Genomic DNA, 23,977 nt, shown 5'->3' on the forward strand with positions numbered 1-23,977 from the left:
TCCTGCTGAATTTCTGCTTTTCCTCACTCATGTACTGAAAGACACTCAACAGGCAGCGGGTCTTCTGTAGCACACTTCACCGTGAAAACTTTTCAAAGTGGTTTCATGCTGATAAGTTTCTGAGAGTTCATTTCTTGATCTTTCTCCGCTCCTCTCAGAGCTCCATCATCTCCTCTTGACATTTGCTCAATGCTCTGAGACTGGAGGAGAATTCTTCACAGTCTCTTTCCTGACGGGACGGAGATGGTGCGAGAGAGACGGATGAGGAGGCCGCACTGTGTGGAGCTGAATAGCCTGTACTTCCGCGTTCATATTTCTCTATATTTTTCCGTCTGACACCCATGGGCTGTGAGAGAACAAGAGTGGGAGAGGCGGAGGGGGAGAGAAGTGTGTGATGTGTTTGTGTGGGAGATGGCTGGGGGCTCCAGGTTCACGGTAGCAGGACTGGCCGAGGGCAGAAGAGAGAGGCTTTTCAAACGCCTACCCACAGACTCCTGCTCCCCTATCGAACCTCCACTTTCTGCCACGGCCTCCCACAGACACTCTCCATCTGCTATAAGAGAAATTTAAATCCTAGCACAGCCACGCTGAGTTCAGATAAGCAGTCTTTTAAATACCAGAAATTTGACTATTATTCCTAGTGCTTTGGGCATCAAAAAGCAATCAAAAGTCCTGAAAAAATAGCACTAACCTCACAATTCATGAATAAACTGGGGATCAAAACAAATGAGGTCAGCTGGTTTGGCCAGCCAGAGCTCTCCTTCCATTTGGTAAAGCTGGACTCCTCACAAAATGTGAGTGTCTTGCATAATATACTGGCAAAGAGGTCTTCATTCACGTGCAGGATAACCGTGACTCATTAGTGGGAACGGCTCAGTGCAGGTTTCCATCTCTTTAGGTCCTGAGTAAACCCTCGAGGAGTTCCTGACAACCTGACCGCTGCAGTCACTCCATTTAAAAAACCCAGGAAAGTTCCAGCGGAGGCGGAAATCACAACTGTGTCGTAACCGTGGCTGGCAACACGGGCACTGTACCTATGAGAAGGCAGACGGGCAGCGGTGGTGGAAACTTGAGTAAATATATTTATGTTCTTTTCGCTCCTCAAAAGCACTTGTGGTGAACAGTGTCCTTTTCCGATACCTCCACACAGTTTATTTTACCCCCTAGCATCAAGTTCTCATGGAACAACCACCAGCTAATCTGAAGTACGGGAAAGCCTGGGAAATCAACGGAGGGAAGGAAAATATCTATTTGTTTTCTTTGTCGCCATACCCTTACATGTTTCAGTCAGAAGGGTGTGCTTGAAGATCCCTGACACACATTTTCTAAGTGAGAAGAGTGTGCGGTGCAGCGCCTACCTCAGCTGTTTACTCCTGTTTAAAACTGCTTAGCAACAAGATTATGTCAGACAGAGAGGAGTGCTTAATATATGACGGTGTATATTTTGCAAAAATGAAGCAGGGTGCACACCAATTTTAGACCTCTCCTTTAAGTAAACTTTTTTCAGTTAATGCACTCCGTGCTTAAAACAAGCTGGAGTTCCAGCTTTGACTTCAACAGAGTTTCCCATTTGCATCTAGATCAAATTGTAAAAGACAACGTCCTCGTCTTCAAAGCACAACACTAACAGAGAAAACCATTAAACATGCCTTCTCTCCATAAACCTTAAACAAATGTACTAATGCCAGACCATTTATCAACAGTGTAAGAGGTGCACTTGAAATCGCCTCCTTTCCTCACAATGACACAACCACCATGGACCCACCAGCAGCTGCTGACAGCCACCAATAATATCACATCACTTATTCAAACAGCAGATGGTTCATTTTAAGGCGGATTGCCTCTGCTCCACACTGTCATCACGAGCGTCGTTAAAAACCTCAGCCCCCTATGAACTTCAGCGTCACAGATAAGAGCCTAACGGAGCACGGAGCGTCGTCATGGTGACGCTGTTGGTGTTGACAGTGACGGGGATGGTAGTGGCGGTAGGTGGGGGTTGAAGAAGAGAAGAGCCATTTTAGTGCATGCGACCTGTGTGGGCTTGCCTGCGTCTGGCCGCGTGTGCGCACGCATGTGTGATCGAACACACCGGCAGCAACAAGCTCAAATTCCAAGGAACTGCTAGCTGTCACATAAACATGCACACACAGTGATGTAATTAGACTCTCTGTGAGAGGAAAAGGAAATAATTTAGTGAATCTAAGGGGGGCCAGTCTGCGCAGCTTTCAGTGATAGTTCCTTGGATGGATGATTTCATTTTCATTTTTGAAACCTTGCTGAAATTGAATAGTGCCAAGGCTTCACTGTAACCAACGCAGCATGCAGCTCTGCTCGCCTCTCCGTGCTGTGATTATGAATGAACGCTGTGATCTCTCACACACATCCTGAGCTCTCCCTCCTTTCCCACAAATCACTCCTGGCCAAGGCGAATCGCCAGCCGAAGCCGAGGATTACACCCCGAAAACCGGTCGCGCCGATGGCGAAGCTGCTGCCGCATGCGCGCGCTCACACGTTAACTCTGGCACGCACAGATGTTCTGGAACCAGAGCGACAACAAGGCTATTTTTAGACGAGGCTGCCCACACATGGGCGAGTTTACAGCAGGGGAATTGTGTGTATGTGCATGTAACGTGGGGGAGTGTGAGTGAGGAGCTGACAAACATCCAGCAGAGTCCAGGTGGTGAGTCTGAGAGCATGGAAAGCAAAGGGAAAAGGGGGGAAAGCTGTGGAAAATTAAACTGGGCCCTAAATACAAGGGGTGACCACAGCCACTTACACAAAACCTCACACACACACACAAACAGACACAACTGGGTAGCAGCCCTGGCACCTGCATATCCAGAGAAAAGACTCTTATGTAATGCAGATATTCCAGTAGTGTTTCCAGACTCATGAATGGGTGGCGAAGGTCGTGTGAGTTTGTGTTGCTGTGCATGTCGGAGGCAGCGGTAGCGCGCAGGCAGCTAGGTAACAGCAGCGAGATTCCTCTGGAGGCAGCATGAATTAGTGTCGGTGAGTGACGGCAAGAGTTTCGCCGGGTGCAGCCGCGGCTTACCTGCCACCTCCACGATGTCTCCTGGGACGATGTCTCTGGCTTTGATCCTCTGGACCGCCTTGCGGTTCATGCGGTACACCTTCCCCATCTCTGGTTCATACTCTTTCAGAGCCTCAATGGCATTCTCAGCATTCCGCTCCTGTGTACAGAGATGTGTGCGGGGGGATAAAAATTTTAACTTAAAAAAAGCACAGGTGCACATGCACACACATGCACAATCATGCTTCCATCACTTTTACGTAGACTTGCATTTATTTCCTGGAGACTTACCCTAACCATAACACTACATGCCACCACCCAACCCTCACCTCAACTTAAACCTAAACCTGACCTTATCCGAACCTTAACCCAAGTCTTCACCCTGAAATGTAATGATTTACATTATGGGCAGTGTTTGGCCCATAAGGAAGGTGAGTCCCCACAATATGACTGTGTTAACAGTACATGTGAGTAATACACATCCACACACACAAACATAGATATAGATGAACATACACACACTCAACACCTACTTTTTGTTACTACGTGGAACCTTTTCTTTCATTTTGCCATCTTGGTTTGGAAGCCGTAAGAGCAGAGAGCTTATTGTTGAATAAATCTTTTTTTGCCTGCCTATCTGTTTGACAGCATTGATTTGGAATGAATTAAACCAATGAAGAAAAAGTTAATAGCTGCTACATTCCTTCAGTGTAATGAAGCTTCATTTAGTGTGGAGTAATTGGTAGCTTAGCTCACTGCACTTTCCGAGTAGCTCGCCCACTGGAAGAGCTATCCACTTGCCACACTGTGTCCTAACAGAGTAATACAACATGCCTTCTTTCCCAAAGTGCTGGTGGTCGTCCTGTCTCTATTTTTGACACTTGCATCAAAAGTTCCTGCTCCCTCTTCAGCATGAATGAACCAAAAGGGCATTTTGCACCAGCTCCATGGTTTGTTTATGTTCTGACTTGGAGCACAGAGTCTAGTTCTCCGGTGTCGACACACTCGTCTTATTGCAATGTGCTACTTGGACATACAGATGTTTAGACATCACTGTCTTCTAGGCATCCATAGTCTTTGTAATCATGGGAACACCTTATGGGAAGAAACAACGTTACTCATATCATGTGTATTTGCACTTTACATAGAGACACGGGACGAAGAGTGTATCTCACCTGCCAGACCCCGATAACAGCGTTGGCGATGAGAATAAGAAGAATGACAAGGGGCTCAACAAAGGCGGTGGTTGTCTCCTCTCCCTCCTCAAACAAAGCCAACACCTATATGAACACACAGGACAGACATTTTATACCGCAACTTAAGTCCCACAGTCCAACACAGATCCCAAAAAAGTTGGGACATTGAAGTGAATTGAAAGCAAAAGGCAATTACTTGCAAAATGTGTTTACTAACAGCAGTTATGAAGCTTTCCAGAGCCCATGCTGTAACATGCTTTATGCAATCAAGTGTTGAACCTCACTCCATCCATCCTTGTGAGCGACTGAGCCTTTCCAGGATGCCCCTTCCATACCCAATCATGATACTATCACCTGTTACCAATCAACCTGTTTACCTGTGGAATGTTCCAAACAGGTGTTTTTGCAGCGTTCCACAACTTTGCCAGTGATAGTTGTTTGAAACGTGTGAGTGCATGTCAAAAAGCATCAGCAAATTATCACATTCTGTCACTGCCACGAAGTTTGCATTCATAATACGACTTGGAGTCCCTGAAGCTAGACATTTCAACCACCTATCCATTACTTTTAGCTAACTATTTTCACTTGTTTAGCTAATTATTTCAAACATTTATCCATTAGCTTATCTTAAGCTAATGCTAATAGTTCCAACCATTAACTTTAAGCTAACTATTTTGACTTTTTCTTCAATACTTATAGCTTATTATTTCAACCATTTATCGATTACCTTACCTAAAGCTAATGCTAATCATTTAAACCACTTAATTTTAGCTGATAAGATCAACAATTTATCCACAACTTAACTATTGATCAAATACATCTGTTTAAACAGTTTATTTATTACTGATGTCTAACTGTTCTCTGCTCACTTGCTCACTGTTTCATTCATCCCTTGCAGGGAAATTTCTTTAAATCAACTCATAATTTCCATTTTAATTAGTTGAGCTGCTCTACAATTTTTCCATGTACTCCCTGCAACACAAGTACCTGTGGTTATGAATGGCTGGTCTACAGACTGCAGTAAACCTCTGACCTCCACGGCCAACAGCAGGTGATAAAGTGTGGCTGAAATCATGAGAGATCCACTCCTGACCTGCTGTTTCACGACCCCAGCACTCGGAAGAGAAAGGCTGGGAAATGGCCAGAGGGTTCAGACCTGTTGCTCTGCAGTAAATACAGTCAGAGGCTGCAAACATTTCAAGTGGGAAATGACTGCAAAGCAAGATACTGCAGAGCCTGATGAAAACACAAGAAAAGCTAGTGGACATTCAAAACAAATACAATTGCATGATGAATTGGTCTAGTATGCCTTTCTCTGTTAGTCAGTCGACTGTCATTCATTTTACTTGGTGAGTTAAAATTTTTGAAAGTTCATAATCTCATAAAAATGATGAGAATAAATTAAAATTAAATGAAGGGTGTGATTTAAAGAAATCAATATAAATGAATACATTCAATATATATTTTGGGTAGCCTGGAGTAGCAAGATGAAGCCTGAAATGACAAGGGCAATAAAAATAAATGAAGTCCTGCAGGAAATTAGATCGTTGGGGAAATAAAATCACTGGGATTACACTGGATGAACTGGGCTAATTTTAAACACACTCTTTCTTATGAAGCCCATTTTGTAGCATGCTTCAGATCCAGTACACCAAAGCTCTTGGATGGAAGGAAAATCACACACAAAAGAACATTTACAGAAGGATTTTGTGAGATCTCTCTATGGTGCAGTGTCTCTTCGAAGGACTGTGTACCAGAACACGAGGCTTGAGTGGGTTGAATGACAACAAAGACTGAAATTTACTCTAAATGAAGCCATTTACCTGCAGGTTCAAAGACTGAATGAATGTGGAATGTTAAAGACAGGCATTAAAGACATTTCTAGTCATAGATCCCTGCTTTAAAATAATAATGTCAAGGATCTTCAACCTTACCATGCAATTAAAATCTTAAAATAATATGAGGAGATCATTCTGTTCAAGTGATGCGGAATCATCTCATTTGGTTTTTGTTGTTGACCTATTAGTCAACACATTTAAGCATAGCACAACACACCTAACCTGCTCTTTGCAGACTCAAAGCACATCAATTACCCCTTTTTAGTTTTCATTTGAGGGATGTCAGTCTACTGGTGATGTCAACAACTCACTGATGCCTTACACCCAAAATATGACCAAAACTGACCATACATGATTTAAACCTGCAATAACATTTTGGCCACTAGAGGGAAGCAGAAACTAGCTGTTAACACAACATTGACATATTGTCATCTTCTGATAAAACGATAAAACACTGCCTACAACCATGTTCATCAGCTAGCTGATAACTTTCCATTCTTGGGCAGGTGGGTACAGTCAAACAGCTTCTCACTGTGGCCAGAAAACCAAAACAGTGAGCTGATAAAGCTCTGAAGATCTGAAGGAAACTGCAGAGTCAGGTCATAATTCTTTGTGAGTTTGTTGCTTCCAGCGACCCCTTTCAATTATGTAGTCATGCGATCCTTGTTGTTAATATAAAAATATGATTATAGCTGCTTTAAAGTCAGGCTAGGAATTCCCAAAGCACCTCAGAGATATGTGTCAGGTCAAAATATAATACATGACAAGCTTACAAATGAAAATACTTCTACTTTATTCAATTAAAAGGTCTGGCTGGACTATAGCCAGATATAGTGTGATTACAGCTGAATACTAATGATTCTGCACAGGTGTCAGAGATGGCGCTTACTCACTGAGAGCTGTTATAATAAGCATTGAGGTATGAAGATCATAGCAGAAAAAGCTCCACAGTGCAACACTGAAGCGACTTGATATTTATGTTTCCATTATTCTATCAATGGCAGGTATAGAAACTGAAATTACTGCACAGGAAAAGCAGCAGAGACAGAGGAGGAGAGACAAAGTGGATGTACTTTTCCATGATCTGATGGGGCTTATCAAGTGATAAAAGAGTATAGTCTCCGCAGAGTATTGAGCACCGGAGCGTACGTCACAGCAGCCTGAGCCTGGTCGATAGCTCATCATTCCACATCATTTGGGACGGTAAATCTCCCTTCTGACTGAGCTGAGATCGGAGGGCAACAATGGCAGCCCTCTCAGCGAGGACGATTCAAAAGACACTTCACACAATCAGCACGCATTCAGAGAGGGGTCTGAATACCTAACTCCCACTTTCACGCTGAATAGGAGTTCAAATGGAGAGAATGTGGGGGAAATTGCCTTTGGCAATTTGAGACAAGATTAAGCTCAGCTTCAACACTGGGTTTTGAAATCAAAGCTTCATCACCAAAACAAACCTCTCCTCACAGCGTTCAACGCCGCGCTCCTCACACCCCGCACGCATAACTGAACGCTGAGACACATGCCGACAGATGGCCCATTATATCTGAATGTCTCCGGAGTTTTGGAACATCACGCGGTGCTCGGCCAAAATGGAAAAAACACAATTTATTCATATCAAATTTATCAGAGAAAAAACATGCTTAAGGTCAGCTACTGAAAAAGTGTGTAAACAAACGAGGACCCCCTCAGCATTAGCTCAACTTTCTGTAGTGGTGTGGAAAGCCACATTAAAGATCAGGCCTCTCTCTCCCTTCAGCTCAAGGGGAGGAAGTGCACTGATTGTTTCAGGTGGTGAGGGTGGCTCTCTGTGCGGCTCCGGCTGCATCAAACCCCCACCAGAACGTTGGCTGACTATCAGCGTGTAGCTTCAGCAGACGAGATAAACTGCACAAAGAAATGAAGTGGTTTGACGCACTCAGGCCTTATGAATTAAATTCCCCTCTTTTATTTCTTTTTGCTTTAAATTTGTTGTCACATCCTCTAAATATAAAATATGTGTTTTGTCTGATAATAAGCTTCACTCTCTCATGCAAAGCAGCAGAGAGTCTAATCATCTCAGTTTGAATATATTCAAAATAACAGCCAAATGAGTCCCGGGCTAAGGTTCAACTTTCACTCCAGTTCACCCTGCTGCAGCCACACCCTGATTATACTGGTGACACACGAAACACTGAGCAAACACAAAAGTTAAAGAGGAAAGGAACATAATTCATCAACAAATGTACGCGGTCAAGACAAGCTGCTCTGGAGTGTGATATATTTGTCATTTTGAGTCAGATCAGCTCGCAAGGAACCTCGCTTCAGTGATGGAGCTGAAACCACTCAAGGCAACGATGACATTGTGGGTCTGTGCGGCAGTGGAACAGGGGCCGCGTTCCACTATAAACAACCTTTTTAAAGTAAGGAAAGCCTGATTTACATGAGGAAAAGTGAGCCCACGCTCCAAAGTCCTGCAGTTCCAGCCCACGCCTGCTCCAAGAGGCTCTCACCAACACCACAACAGCTCCAGTAGATATATTGTGTCATATATGCGTTTTTAGAGCAATTTTCCTACTTTCAAAAATAGCAGCAGCAATTCCATCCCGAGACACCGGGGACGTGCTGTAATAGATGGAAAAAAGTTATTATGCAGTCAGGCTTCCCCCACTCCACCCCTCTCTGACCTTCACCACCCTCGAACTGCAACCCGGGTCACAGTTTGAGGCGCTGCGGCAGAGGGAGATTTGATTGATAGTTTTGTTTCCAGTTCGGCAGAAGTGCTCTGCCTGTTCCCCGCTCTGAAAACATATCAACACTGGGTGGAAAAGCCCGTAATACAAATGCTTCCACATGAAAAGGGACCACTGACTGGGCTGAGCAGTGTTCCAACAGGGGAATAAAGCTGCCTAAAGCTAATGGAGCAGTCTGTTTGGTGGCAATTTCCTGGCCAATGCCCAATTGGGGTCTCAGATACCCAGAGGGGTACGTTCGAGAATCAAGATCGAGAACAAATAAGACGAAGGCCGCTGGCATTTTAATTAGCTGGGTCGTACTTACAAAGGAGACACAGGCAGCTAGCAGCAGGATCCTGACCAGGAGGTCCTCAAACTGCTCCACCACCAGCTCCCACAGGGACTTCCCTGAAACAGACACACACACATCACACACCTTTACGCATCACACTAAATGTAATGTCTGAGCTTCCATGGTGAGGACTCACAGTCTACCCTTAAACTTAAGAGTAGAAAGGATCTGTAAGATGTATTGACATTAGCTTTATATGCTGTTCAGAAGAAAGACAATCCTTATATTTTTTAGGAGTGTGGTTGTGTGCCCATGGGCGGAAAGCTGCAGCAGTGTACACTCCCAAAGTCTAGCCCTCGGACTACAGAGACGAACAGATCCTGGCTCAAGACACATAATCAGGTAGTAAAGGGAGGAGGATAGCAGTTCGCTGGAAAAATCAATATTTACCTTCTTCAGCTGGGAGCTCTGTGGATGTCACACCACGCCGGTTGTAAAGGAATCGAATTGGCAGGACGGAGAGAGTGGAGAGTGGGGGGGGGGGGGGGGGGGGTAGAGGGTGGAGGAGAAAGACAAACAGCGGTTAATACATTTGATTAACTCAGCCTGACTTTGAGATGCATGGACAAGAACAAATTGCTCTGCAGAATCGTTCTGCTTGCTTGATTATGGATTAATTTATTGTCTGTACCGGGAACAGACGCACAGTGATCCCAGGAAACCCTGGAATGGTTTTTAAGGTAGAACTTCAGCTGCAGTCAAAACACAGCGGTCATATTTCAACCAACCCTGACTGCGACAAGGAGAAATATGCATTAACCTATGGGCAGCTGCTTTTGTGTATTTTTTGGTGGTATTAAGGCAAAAACTGTAAAATGAAGATAACATAAACTTTATATGCAGCTTAAACTTCGCTTCAGCTGCAAAGAATATGAAAAGCCTTTGATATGTGCTGAGAACAGCCTCATGAAAGTGACATTTGACAAGCCTTCACTGTGTAAACAAATACAATTAATTAAAGAAAGGAAACTGGCGTTCTCAAAGTCACTCTAAAAAGCAGAGACGGATCCATATTCTGACAGCGTTCAGAGCCTTGCTGGTGAGAGCCGTCTGTAACAGCCAAGCAATGTTAGATACACTGTTAAGTCAATGATCACTCACAGATAAAAAGCAAAGCTCTCACTCCCTCGCTGGGAGATTTCAGGTTGATTCTTTTGCAGATTGTGGCCCTCTTTCCTTTCTCAGTGCTGCTCTGAGATAGCTGCATTTCGCCTGTCGAACGTGCTGTCAGTGCACACACACAGCTGTTGCATATGTTTTAACCAGCAAACTGCAGGCTTACAAATTTTCTGTTTTCATGTTTTAATTGTTGGGGTTTTATTTCTGCAGAAGCAGGGTACGGTTTAGACAGGGGTTTGGGAAACAGCATTTCCTGGGGTTAAACCCTCGTTGTAATGACAAAATGGTCAATGCAGGAAGGTTTACCAGCTTCCTTTTAGCTGCTGCTGAATTGTTACTGACTGGAGTAACTACAAATGCAAGGCTAGAGAATGACACAAGTGATCCTTTACAGATCCTCAACTCTGGATGTTTTAAATTCCACCTTCGGCACCTTTTGTGCAGCTTCATGCCAACAGTATCGACTCAGCTGCATAATGACTCTCTCAAACACTGTCAGCAGCAACAAACAGCTTCATAAGACCTAACCAAGGCCTTTGATACCAGTGTGATTGCTCATCTTCTGCTCTTGGAGAGGTTGGCTGAAATCATTGATGGTCCCACAATTCAAATCATCTCTAAAATGGGACTTGATACGTCTTTGATGAAGTGGATGGAGTGGGTCCTCTCGCGATGATCTCAGTGGTGTCAGATCATGTTTCTTTGTAATACAACTTGTTCAGCATTAATCTTGTAAGCTTTTAGAAATCTGTCAAGGCTGCAACTGATCATTTTCATTATTGTTTCATCTTGCCATTTTTCCACGACTGATCATTTGCGCCATCAGATGTTAGAAAATAGTTTGAAAAATGTCCATCATGTATCCCAAAAAACCCTGCTGGCATACTCAATTACTTGTTTTGACTGTCCAAAACACAAAGATGTTTAGTTCATCATAACAGAAGACAAAGAGACAAAGAAAACCAAAAATATGTATATTTTTATACTGGAGGCAATTACTTCTTGGCCATCTGTACATAAACAAATGACTGAAACCATAATATGATAATCAAGTAATAGTTAATGACTAATGGACTAATTATCAGCTCTAAATCTTCCAGGGTCCCATATGATTCAGTGCAGCTTTAAAAAAATCACTATATGATTCCTAACAGGCTATGCTGCCATTGTGTTGCTAAATGTTTTATCATATGGTAGGCACTGTAACTCAGAAAGTGTGCACTTGAACCATCTTAAAATGCCTGCAAACAAACCATGAAGTAGGCCTGAAATGATTGGCCGATCAGCCAAAAAGCTGCTAATTAGCTAAAGCAGAATCAGCAACAATTTTGATAATCAAGTGAGTAATTTGTGAAGCAAAACAGTCATGACTTTTCACTGGTTCCAGCTTCTCAGCTGATCTTTTCAGTTTTATATCAGCGTAAAATGAATGTTAGTTTGGATTGTGAGTCAGACAAAACAAGCAGTGTTTTACTTCAGGCTCTGCGATGGCCGCCTCATTTTCAGTTAACTGAAAAATGAAAAATCAATAGCTGGGGCCTTTTAGAATAAAGGTGAGCATTGTCAGCTTGTCCAGGCAACACTTTTCTTTGATCAGAGCTGTGGTGATGTCATTGGCATTCATGCTGCAGCCCCAGTCTCAAACTTTATTTCCCAGTCTTAGCGGTCAGTGCACTAAAGCCCCCTTCTTGTGCATCAGCATGTGGGCAAACTCCCACAAAATCAAAGCCAAAAATCAACTCGCTGCTCATTTCTTCTGCATCTTGTCATTTTTCATCTGTCATTTCAATAGAAGAGCTGGATTTTTGGGCATTTTTGAGACAAGCTGAGCATCTTATCCACTCTGATTTGATTACCAGAACAAGACACCCACCACATATATGAGTCACCGGTGTGAATAGAAAACACATCAGTCATATTCTAAAAACATTCTAATTGACAAGTACTGTTGATCAGTGTCACCACAATGAGACACAGGCGTGCTTAGTCACTGCGGTTGTCAGGTCCTCATCAAGTCCAACGCAAAGCCACAGCCAAACGGGTCCGATGTGACGAACCGCATCCATCACATCTGAAGAACTTGATGAGAAACGATAATGTTCATCTGACCGGCTAATGTTCTGCTCGATTTGGTGCAGTATCCGGCCATCAGAGCATCTGTTTGGTCATGATTTCGCTCTGGAAACGTGGCCGCTCTCCTTTGAGCTGCGGAAACCTCGTGTTTGTCTGCATGTGTCGACCGGGGTGCGCTACACGAGTGCGAAACCCTGTGGAGAGAGGAGCTGGAAAGAGGAAGGGCCATGACGCGAGCCTGCAGCCTCCTTCCAAAAACAAAAAGCTTGCAGCCGCTCACTTTACGCGTGCCACTGGGGGACTCAGAAATCATTTCGCATCAGGACTCCTGGAATTGTTCAATGGCTTCAAAATGTGCTTTTATGATCTCAAAAGGCAGTGAAAAGTTGCTTGCTAATGTGGTTTGTAATAAAACAAGGGGACGCGAAACGGATTGCTGCAGTACAAACAGGCACCAAAGTTCGTAAACAGGCATTAAAGCCCAGCACTTTGACTTGTGATCTGCCGTGGATGATTTTTGCATAGTCTAGAAAACAGCCTTCTTGGTAGGACTGCCCCTTGTGCAGAGGTTGTCTCTCAGCTCCAGGAAGGACCATCCTTAGCCCGTGTTGTGATAGCTGATGAGTCATTGTGAGTAGCTTTTCGAACTTGCTGTCTGGAGGGTTTTCAGAGTTCAGGTTGGACACGGTTGAACTCTTGGGGGACTTCTGGCTGCACTCTGCCAGCAGCAGCAGCAGAAATGTGGAGAAGTGGGATCTACTGTTTTCCATGCTCCACCAGTCTGACATAAGCCTGTTTCCCCATTACTGTGCCTCCCTGGTTGTATAATGTTTTTATGGCAGACAGGCTGGCTGCGACTCCAGCGCTGCAGACAAAGACAGACTGACTGAGAGGACAAGACGGACAAAAGTGGAAAGAGAGAGGGGGGCGGGAGGAAAGGAGCAAGAGAGAGAGGGAGGGAGAGAGAGACAGAGAGAGAGAGAGAGAGAGAGAGAGAGAGAGAGAGAGAGAGAGAGAGAGGGAGGGAAAGGGCTGGAGGTGTTGAACGGGGTTCCCCGGCTTCCCTCTGCCAAGGATTCCCTTGCAGTCATCTGGGCTGTGTCAACCCGAGGCTTGCCCAGGCACATTCCTGAATACTGACTTCACCTCTCCCTCTCTCTCCGTGTCCCCACAGCACCTCCTCCCCGCCTCCTCCCTCCTGGCCCAGACAATGAATAAAAGAGCTTGTTTACATGGAGCAGAAAAGCAGGCGGCGCGGTGCAGAGGGGAGACACTTCCTGGAGACCGTTGCCAACAACAGCTACTCTCTGCGTCCAGAGAGTCAGGAAGAAAAGCAGGAAACTGGTCGTCTATCTGCTTATCTATCTGCACTGCAGACGCTCTGTTGATAAAGCAGCTTTCACTGAAAGCTCCTCTTACGCTTCTCTTTCTAGTCTAGTCGAGTCCATTACCAAATTACAGCTCAGGTTATTGGGACCCCCATTAAACATCACATCTGAGTGTGGTTAAGCAGTATTAATAAGCCAGAGTTCAGGCCCTCCTGAGCACACTGCAAAACATGAGAAAGTTTTCAGCAGTTACCATGGCAACTTGGCTCACGAAAAGCTCCTCGAAAACAAGCATTTCACAACATAATGTGCCAGTGTCTGTCAAAAATTACCAAGAATAACTGTTATGCAATCAGCAGGGCCTTGACACAGCATGCTCTGACTGCAGGCATCGAAAAAAAACAAAAAAAAAAAACAAAACAAAACACACACATTGTGATGTGAACAGTCTCATTTCTAGCCTCTGCAGGCTGCTAATACACATCTAGCATGCAGGCAAGAAGACACACCTCCAAATAAACAGCCAGCTGCCACCTGATGGAGCGTGAGCAGAGGTAGAGTGGGTGCATGGAGGTACAGTAGTAAGGCTTCAGTAAGTGGCTCCAGATCCAGGATCCCACTCCATCCACTGGCCATGAGGCCTATAAATAGCACGATGAGGTAACCCCCTAATGACATGCTCTACTATAGCTTCCTATATCCGCTCACTCTCCTAATGTATTCTCCCACCGGAAAAGGTCTGAAAGCATTAACCATATCAAATGTGAATTATAAATGTACCCCGTTCTCCTCCCTAACCTTGTTATCTCTGCTACACAGAAGGCACTGGAGGTAGCTGCAGAGGAGACGTCTGCAGCCTGACAAAGCCAATGTTTCGCTCATTTACATAAATGTCAATGGAGGGTTTCCCTTCTCTGAGGAAGTCATACGCAGCCATGTCAAGTGGGTGAGTGTCAGCAGCTATCTTTGGCAGCAACGTGGACCTCTGAGCAGCCACCCTGAGGGTCAGGGAGGGAGCAGAGGAGGAAGTGGTACCAAGTCACTCATCGCTACTCTGCAGCATAATGAAACAAGGACATGAAGGCCCGACCTGCCTACACTACTCCTCAGTCAACGCTGGCCCGGAAACCCCTCATACTGGATTAAAGCTGCCGTACTCAAACACAAGGATCAGACAAAACAAGGCTAAGACTTTATAGGCATGCAGGCGGCTCTGTGAGGCTGACAGTGGTGCTTGAGTGATGTTTAGCAGGTATAATGTTAAAACGTTTAATAAAATGGGGGAGATGGGGGTGTCCTGAGTTTCGCATTTTAACCTGATCGTGCCACTCAATAAAAGGTTCAGGGACAATCAGTTATTATGATTCACCCTGAGGGAAACATCAGAGTCTGAACCACATTTCATGGCACTCCAGCCTCATGGTGGCACTACAGGAAAACTCAGAGGATCATCAACGGCAGCAGGGTGGATCCTCTGGGGACCATGAATATCTGTGCAAAACTTGTCCAGGAGCTGTCTCTGTTACTTTAAACCCACCTACTGAAAGCTTTTAACATGCCTGAAAGTAACTGTTAACATGTTTTTAGAGCTAGTTATATTAATTGTATTAATGACGACATTTAAATGCCCTGCCTATATTCATATCCCAATAAGAGCACAGTACAGTTAACTAACTAACTAGCTATTGGTTAATAGGAATAATAATAATAATGCCATTATTTTTATTTGGGAAATATTTCTACAATGTCACAAAAGGTTTGAGTTTTTTTTGTTTCTAGTGAGTTTTTTAAAACATTCCAGTAGAAAATGTCAAACGGGATTTCACAGGTTAAAAAGTTGTTTTAAACCAATTCACCGCAACAGGATGAGCCTCAGGCTGTAGTAACATCGCCCAACTTACACAAAGCAAATATTTAAAACCTGCTGACACATCCAGACTGACATGACTTTGAATTTAGCGTTTCATACTCTAGACAAAGAAAGGAAGCAATGGCTTCATCTAAGCTAGAGACGACAGAAGACGCTAGAGGAGAGGAATTATGAGATTTCCTGCTCAGAACAGTTCAGATTATTTTAGCTGCTCTGTTTGATTAACCGATCGACCTGTAATTCTCTCTGTGCTGGGAGCACGGGGAGGAGACACCATCAACCGTCGGAGCTGCGCTGAGATAAAGCTCTTTGTGAGGCTGTCGTGTCAGAAAAGGAGAATTAGTTTCAACGTGGAGATTTTATCTCTTCAAACCAGTCAAGTCAGAAACGGACACGTGATTCAGCTCAGTGGCTGCTGCGGCCGCTCATTGGCTGGACCGTTTCTGACATCATCAGGCTGTGGTCAGGGAAAAAGAGACTGGATTTTTTCCTCAGGGTGTATCACAGGGTAACGCATGCTGAAATTAAACTGCAGCATCACTCTCATATTCATCCTGCGAGAGTATCTGAGACATCTCCAGCTACCAAACAGCACCAAACCCTGTCTGACTGAGCAGCCTGTTCTTAACTGCTTAATCTTGAACACATCTAGGTCAGTCTAATGATAAAATTTCATTTGCCACAAACATTTGCACAGCGTAGATTACCTGAGAGAAACTGCTGATTATTCACAAATAAAAGATGTCTGCGTTTATGCATTTACCTTACACATCTGGCCGCTAGCTGCACACATATGCTGCTCGATGCACATTAGATTCAGGCTTAAACAAACGCTCTGACACACCAAATAAGAGCCTTGCTCCACATTCTACCCCTCACAGTATGATGCGTCCTATCAGCGAGTTACAGAGGAAAAGGAAAAGAGCCTGTCAACTGGGCAGGACGTGCACGAGGTGATTAGCACTAGTCGATATCTCGTCAGGGCTCGCTTCCTCTTTAGGGTCACAGCTGTGCGAAGGACCATTTTCTGAACATCCCGACAGGCTAGCCCGGAGAACGGCGCCCGGCCACCCAGTAGCCAATTGAAGGAGCTGAATGCTGTGAAAAATAGTCAGCAATCCCCCTAACGGCCGACTGAAATATCTGTGTTACTGCCGCGCTATTTATAGGGTTGATTCTAGGTTTAGAAACCAGAGCGACACTTCTGTCCAATCAAATGTCTGGTACGGTGCAACTTTACTGATCTGAGCCCTGCAGTAATGGAGGCCGTTCAAACTGCTGAAAAATTCAAACGGTGGTCTTCTTTTTGAAACGGTTGAAAGAAATTCCAGATGCATCCCCGAACACTAGACGTGCATGTCACTGTGAGATATGGTGCCTTTCGTTTTTAGCATGTCCATACAGGATTTAATTCATCTTTATGTGCCAAAATGATATTAAAAGGGACACAATATTCTAGATCCTCCAATGAAAAGACCAAAACCAACAATGAACTGATCCTTCTAACAAGAGTATGTGCATGAAGAAGCCTGGTGTATTGTGTCCCTCTGTGCTAGAGCTCCACTGCTGTCCTACAGCTATTCAGAACACATCAGCGGGCCGCACTGCTGCGCTGGGTGACATGTTCCATTATGACGATGAGCCTGAACTTTAGTCGCCACATTCACTCACTGGAGCTCCAAACGTGCAGCTGAACATAGTCCCCAATAAATGCACCATCTAGTCCTGTCTGTGTCACATTTGCTAACAACCACAGCGCCCAGCTGTTTTATTGAATGATTAAACCCTGTTTTTAAAGCTTAACATCTTCAGTAGGAACAATCGGGCTTGGGGCCACAGACTGCACAGGAAAGTTGGAAAGTAGTGACAGACTAACGCAGTTTTCCTTTTGGAATTTTTCTGGGATTTGTTGACAATAACAAACACATTGTCCTTTAAATCCTCAGAGGCTTCATTTCTTGAACTTTGCCACCTTGGCATAATATGTGAAATTACTCTGCAAGGTTACCAGACATTCATTATTTCAAAGTTAAAGCGACTTCAGTTTTACATTTTAATTGTGTCTTTGTGAAGAATTGAAAAACACGATGGGGGACTTTTATGATGGATAAAATGCACCATGAACCGATGATGGCGTCTGAAAAGGTGTGATTGGTTTGAAAAACATCATTAAGTGCGCATTCAAATTAACTAAAAGAATTTGGAAACTACAATGAAAAAAATATCTGATATTCTCAGTTGAAGAAGTCATTATGAAATAATATTTAATTAAGCTAAATAAAAAGGACATCTTTCTGGTCATTCCTTATTTTTCCAGACCCTGATGAGCTACATGTTACTTTATGTGCAGTGTTTTACACTATACACACATCTCTCTCTGAACACTTTCAGATGACCTCATGTTCAGTTTATACCCTGAAGGCAGCATATGCTCTGCATGCACACAGGCCCCTCTAAGAAACACCCTGAGCACACTTCTCCTCAGTGGACCGGACCGCGTCGTAGCAGAGCGCCCGCGCAGCAGACGGCAGCGAGAGTTAGAGCCCGGTGACTCAACAGCATCTAACCATAAGGGCATGATGGTGAGTGACAGATGCAGAGGTGGGAGGGAAAAAGGCAAGACAAGTGACAAGCTAGAACAGGATCACAGTTCCTTTGAAGGCAGCTGGGCAGGCACACACAGAGCCCACTAGAAGAGGGAAGTGACTCAACACCCCAAGGACTCCAAATTACTTCTCTACAACTTAACTCTCCTGTTTCAGCCCACACAACGCCAACACTGTTACCACAATTCAGCTCTCAACTGGACAATTCTCAGAGCGAGTGACAGTTCAGCGGAAGCCGGCGACCACTGATTGAGGAGTGTACTGCAATGAGCAGTGCTGAGTGTGTCGGTGTACAGGAGGAGGAGGAGGAGGAGGAGGAGGAGGAGGAGGAAACAGCACAACGTCTCTCGTATTTCAAACGCAAGAGCGAGTAAGTCAGGCTGCTTTTATGTCAAGTTGCAGAACAGGAAGAGAAACAACACTAGGTGAGGTTCCACTAGAGGAAGTTGTAATAATTATTTGTGGCAGAAACCAGAGTGAGGAAAGTTCAGCAACACTGCATAACATACCGACGACGGTATCACCGAATAGTCACAAGCAGCAGCGTCACGCGCTCTCAGGATTGCACCAATGGCTGCAAACAAAGCACCTTGCAGGTGTCAGGGAGTTACTGCGATCCCACTTTCAGAAAACAAGCCGACGTGTCAAATACTGAAATCAATAAAATAATTAAAGTCACTTAAAGTCAATAAGATGAACAGAAGCTCAGGGGAGCGTGTGTGCAGAGTGCTGATAGGTTTGTCTTTATTGCCACCAGTCCACGCTGGCCACATCGTCTCTGGCACTGCTGACAGCGTCTGCATCATACTGTGGCTGAGGGTCAACATACGTATCTAACATTAGACACTCTATCACAATGGTGCAACATGCATCGCTAGGTTGTTTAACCTGAATACGTTGCGCAATTGTACTCTGGTAGAGGGTGTGCCAAGAGATACAACAGAGGCTCATTTCCAAGGCTCTCAAGCCCAAAGAGTCACTTATTTAACATTCTTTCATTAATAATGCCCCTTACATAAAACTAGACTTTAAAATCTGAACGTCTGAAGCTTTGACGGTGTCATTCGTGAGATTATAAAGCACAAAATTCACTTAAATGTTAAAAAAAGAAGAGGAATCAATGCATTGACAACTTCTGTGACACTCCTTCACCTGTGCGTCAGCTCTTTTGGGAAAAACTGCTGGCTATGTCGCCTCCACCAACAAAAATAGTTGATTGCTCATGAGGACAATATGCCCTTTCCCTGACACTTTCTAAAACTGAACAGGCTGCGGCTTTGAAATTGGGGTTGTGAGTGCACAGGACACAATCATCAAGCACCGCAAGCTGTAACAGCACAAACATTCCTGGTGCACCCACACACACAGTGTGTGTGTGTGTGTGTGTGTGTGTGTGTGTGTGTGTGTGTGTGTGTGTGTGAGAGAGAGAGAGAGAGAGAGGCCTGTGACATCTTCTACTATATCAGAACCAGCTATTTCACAATGAAGGAGATAAACTGTCTTTTGAATTGAGGTGCATGTCGATCTCAAACGTAACTCAGCAGTATTTTTTTCAGTGTGTGAGCGAACGCTTCAAGCAAAGGACCTGCTGGTGGACCATGAATGAAAGGTGTGAATAAAAGGTCAGCCGCCTCTGTTGTGCAGCTTTGTAGAAAACACTGTCCAGATGTGGCGGCTAAGCGCATTTTCCAGCATCTCAGAAAGGGATCAGAAACTCTGACACTGCTCGCCGGGGTTTTACTATTACAGCACATGAAAGCGCCGACACAAAGCCAGGAAAGCCCGGCCACCGCTTACCTGGCTTTACTTAGAAAAACAACATTTAATGTGCTTTGCTACAACCATGAGCACATTAAAAAGCAAGAATCTGTACTATTAAGAACAAGGTCAAATCAACAAGATGAATCTCTGATCATAATAAGACAGAAGTGCAAAAACTATTACAGACTAATTCATGAGACAGCTTGATTGGATGTTGTCATCTAAACCAGTTTAAGATTAAAAGCCCATAACCAAGCCAAAGCACGTGACCTCAAAGCTGCTTCACCACATGTTCAACTTCCAAGCTATCTATAGCAGTAATGAGGCAAGACTCTCATCATGTTTTAATTGTGGGGTTCTTTGTCAGCTAACAGACAGTTCCTCAGATGTTTCTAGAAACCAGCAGTGATTAAACTCCAGAGGCCGATCAAGTGTGCAAAACCTCCCCAGTCCCACGGAGGAGTGTGATGTCTGACTCAAACGTGTCACATCAGCCCCCCAACCCCCCCCAGCATGTCAGCGCCTCCTCCTGCGGACACTCAGAGCAGTGCGTCGGCGGCGAGCCGACAGCAGATCAAGTCAATTTCGCCTCCTTTTTGCCTTCTCTCGTCCAAACTCAGACACACACCGACTGCGCACAGTGGAGATCTTGTTTGTGCATATGTTGATTTAGGTTAATGACCCCGCTGATAATGAGATCCTGCTAACTGTGCCCCAGAGTGAAACACTGTGCATGCATGTCAGTGGGAGCGGGCTTTGAACGGACGCTCCCTGGAACAAAACACCAAGGCTCACACAGAGTCCCTGCAGTCAACTACAGAGTCTGCGGTTTGTGAGCAGAGGGGAAGGAGCCGTTTAGCAGCCGTACATCACTCTGCAATGACACGTACTAAAACAGTAAACACACCCGAGCCAGTTTTGTGCCGCTTTTTCCCCCCTTTTTTTGGCCTGTGGAGGCTCAGGTGGACGACCCCTATACATTCAGCACCCAAAAGGGGAAAAGGGTGTCCCCTCCCTCCAGCGTTTATCTGTAGTGCACTCGCACGAGGCAGGAAGTTCACAGCTAAAAGCGAAAGAGATGTTATCTGTGGCAAGACGTTGCTTTTTTTCCATGAAGTCATCACAAGCCCCTGGGTAGAGTGGCTGGCTGCAACAAAAGGGCCACTGTTTGGCTGGCACAATGCGCCGCTCTACTCCACAGCTTGGCCACACATGCAAATGACGGGCCAGGAGGGAAAGGTGTGGCGATGTCAGGTCCGAGCTCAACGCGAAAACACTCATCGAGCACCAGCTGGGTGGAAGAGTGTTCTCGGAGGGGAGGGGGGGCTCCTGTGCTGCTAAGGCCACGCAGCTCGAGGGAAGTTAGACGTTCACCTGAAAGACACCTGATAAATAACATGCACTGGTCCTGCTCTGACAGGAGAGGTTAGCGCCATCATGACACGCAGACTTCCCTCTGTCATCTTGTAACCTGAACTGAAAAGTAAAAGCCACGTGCAGGACGAGCTGCTGAAAGTGAAAACAGGTTGTTCAAGATTTTGTTTCATTATCTTCACCAGCTCGTCTTCTTCCACTCCAGTAGCCGAGCCTGCCTGCTCTGCACTTCCTGATCCCTGCATGTCAACCAGGGATGTCTGTCTTCACACGCGCGCGCGCGCGCGCGCGCACACAACAGCAGCACATTACTGTGTCAGTACTTAGTGGGGGCGGGCTGCAGGTTTGTTTTCCACGAGAATAGAGCTTTCTTTAGTGGACTTCACATACTTTCAAACCGGACCTGACATGAGGCGATCTCAGCTCTCTGGATGAATTATTCCACTCGATCCAGAGCTGAATTCAATGAGTTCATTCGCACTGATATCTCCTCTGCCCAGCCGCGCTTCTGTGCGTCAACTTTAACTAGTGTGATATGCAATGAATGACTCCAAACCAGGCGCGTGCATCATGAATGTGCCATTCACATTTCCACTGACTGTGCGCCAGAGGGAATATGATTGCTTTTTACGCGCACCATTTGCAACACACTGACACATAACGGCAGCAGTTGGGTTTCCTGGCGAATGAATCGATGCGGGCTGCGATACGCACCAGCTTTGAACTGGCACGAAGATGCAAATGTGCACACGTATGTACAGAACTACTCACCGTTCGGTCCATATCTCTCAAGATGGACTTTGACTTGCTCCAGAGTCAGCCCAGTGTTCTCGTTCACCCCGAAGTTGTCTAAAACTTCAGTCGCAGATTTAGTGTGCGCATTTTCCATCGTGCTGGACTGGGCTTAGATGATCAGGTCGAAATGCATGTAGTTGAGAAACATCTATTGTGGCAATCGGGAGGGTGTGCGGTGGGGGAGGGAGGGGGGTGAACCAGCAGTAATTTCCACCGATGGACGCCGAGGCGGCTGAGGGTCGCTCGCTCTGCTCTGTCACCTGTCCCCCCTGAAGAAAAACCTCCGGATCCGCGGTACAGACGTTAGTGTTGCTCTGTCGCTCGACTGCCGCTGCTACTTCATCTCCATCTGAAGGTGTGCTGTGTCTGAGCCGGGGCGGACCGCCCCTCGGCTGTTGAGCACTCCCTCCTGCGCTCCCATTGGCTGCGCGTACCTGAGCGCAGGGTTCTGCTGCTTCATGCAACCACCTCAAACGTCTTCCTCTGAAACGGGATGCGTAAAGCTCCGTCACTGCTGTTTGAACTGTGCGGCTTGTTAACTTCAGGTTATTAACGCTGTCACGTGACGTCAGGCCGTTGCTCCTTATACGGAAATTTGCCTCGAAGACTTCGACACAGTCGGCTGCACATCAGCGCCCCTGCAGCTGAGGGACGCACAGTGCCTTGCTCAAGGACGTCATGACAGCAGCAGCGGTTTGAAACCCATCAGCACCCGGACAGCTGCTGCTTGTCTGAGATCAGTCCGGAGCCACACTGATAGTTGCACTAACCCTGCAGCCTTGGGGCCAGTTGCACAAGATTGGGCTAATCTAGTCAACTGGTTTAGTTTTGTAGTTGATTCAAGTCAGAAAAAAAGGCATTTCAGAGAGATAGCAACTCCAAGCTATTTTCTCAGTGTGAAGTTGTCCTCGCAACTAAAAAAAAAAAAAAAGAGGAAAACATGACTTGTATTTGTTGTTTGCTGTAGAGTCAGCAAAGAAATAATGTTCCTAAAGATGTCCTCTAATCACCTGTAGTATAAATTGTCCTTGTAACTGTTACATTTGTCTTCTTCTTATGAAAGAGAAGACGTGTGATCAGCTTGAGCTAATAGCTTTGTCTGTATGTTTTTAATTTGAAAATCATTTACATGCCCTGAAGCACGCCAAAGACAGCCAGGAATTAGTAAGGAACTTGAAGGAAGGAAGGATAGGAAGGAAGGATCTGCAAAGAAGGGACAATCCAGATATACCGAGTTGTAATTTCGGATAATTGGTGTATTTGTGTACCGACAGAAAAGACAGGGAAGCAATGAGCCCTCTACACTAACTGCTGAATCTCTGCATATTTTCTACATGTTTCAGGTAATTAAAGGGAGGGTGTAGCAATTAGTGGTGAGGAGGCTTGTAGCAGTGTTAGCTGTGATGCTCAGTGTTAAGTACAAAGAGAGTTTCTCTTCTGTTTTATAGTTGTCTGATTTCTTACAGAACAGTGGCACAAAACATTCACAACTAACAGTTAAGAACTCAAGTTCTAACTATAGTTTGATTATATTAATTTAAGGAAAATACCAGTGAAACAATGAAAGCAGCAGACTCAAAACAACACAGGCTACAGTGATGCACTCACAATCAGACATGATGATGGTGTCGTCCTGTCGCTGGTGAAGCGAGCTGGGAATTCAGAGCTGCACAATGGCGGCTAAACAGAGTGTCTCAAATTCTGACAGCTGTGTTCTCCAGCCTTGCAGTGTTGACAGACTGTTCGCTCAAGGAGACTTGGCAAGAACATCCTTCTCAAGTCCACTCTTGGCTGCCCTGGTATCGAAAATTTGCCTCTGAGTCCCCGGGACCAAGGCCGAATACCACTGCTTCAAAGCAGGGTCTGAGGCCAGGAGGCTCATTTTCAAACAAAGTGGAATCAAACATGAGCATTATT

General features: G+C 45.2%; 1 protein-coding gene across 1 annotated transcript in view; it reads right to left on the minus strand.

Annotated features, from left to right (window-relative positions):
• Positions 1 to 22,524, minus strand: part of atp2a3 (ATPase sarcoplasmic/endoplasmic reticulum Ca2+ transporting 3) — a 44,753-nt gene extending 22,229 nt beyond the window's left edge. Inside the window, exons 1-5 of the mRNA XM_041952992.1 lie at positions 22,037 to 22,524; positions 9,525 to 9,542; positions 9,108 to 9,190; positions 4,210 to 4,314; positions 3,056 to 3,194 (exon numbers count right to left, since the gene is read on the minus strand). Coding sequence (XP_041808926.1) covers positions 3,056 to 3,194; positions 4,210 to 4,314; positions 9,108 to 9,190; positions 9,525 to 9,542; positions 22,037 to 22,154 — 463 coding nt within the window. The 5' untranslated portion in view covers positions 22,155 to 22,524. The remainder of the gene's footprint in view (positions 1 to 3,055; positions 3,195 to 4,209; positions 4,315 to 9,107; positions 9,191 to 9,524; positions 9,543 to 22,036) is intronic.
• Positions 22,525 to 23,977: the final 1,453 nt, after the last annotated feature.

Source organism: Chelmon rostratus, chromosome 14 (assembly GCF_017976325.1).
Source record: "Chelmon rostratus isolate fCheRos1 chromosome 14, fCheRos1.pri, whole genome shotgun sequence".
Classification (NCBI taxonomy): domain Eukaryota; kingdom Metazoa; phylum Chordata; class Actinopteri; order Chaetodontiformes; family Chaetodontidae; genus Chelmon; species Chelmon rostratus.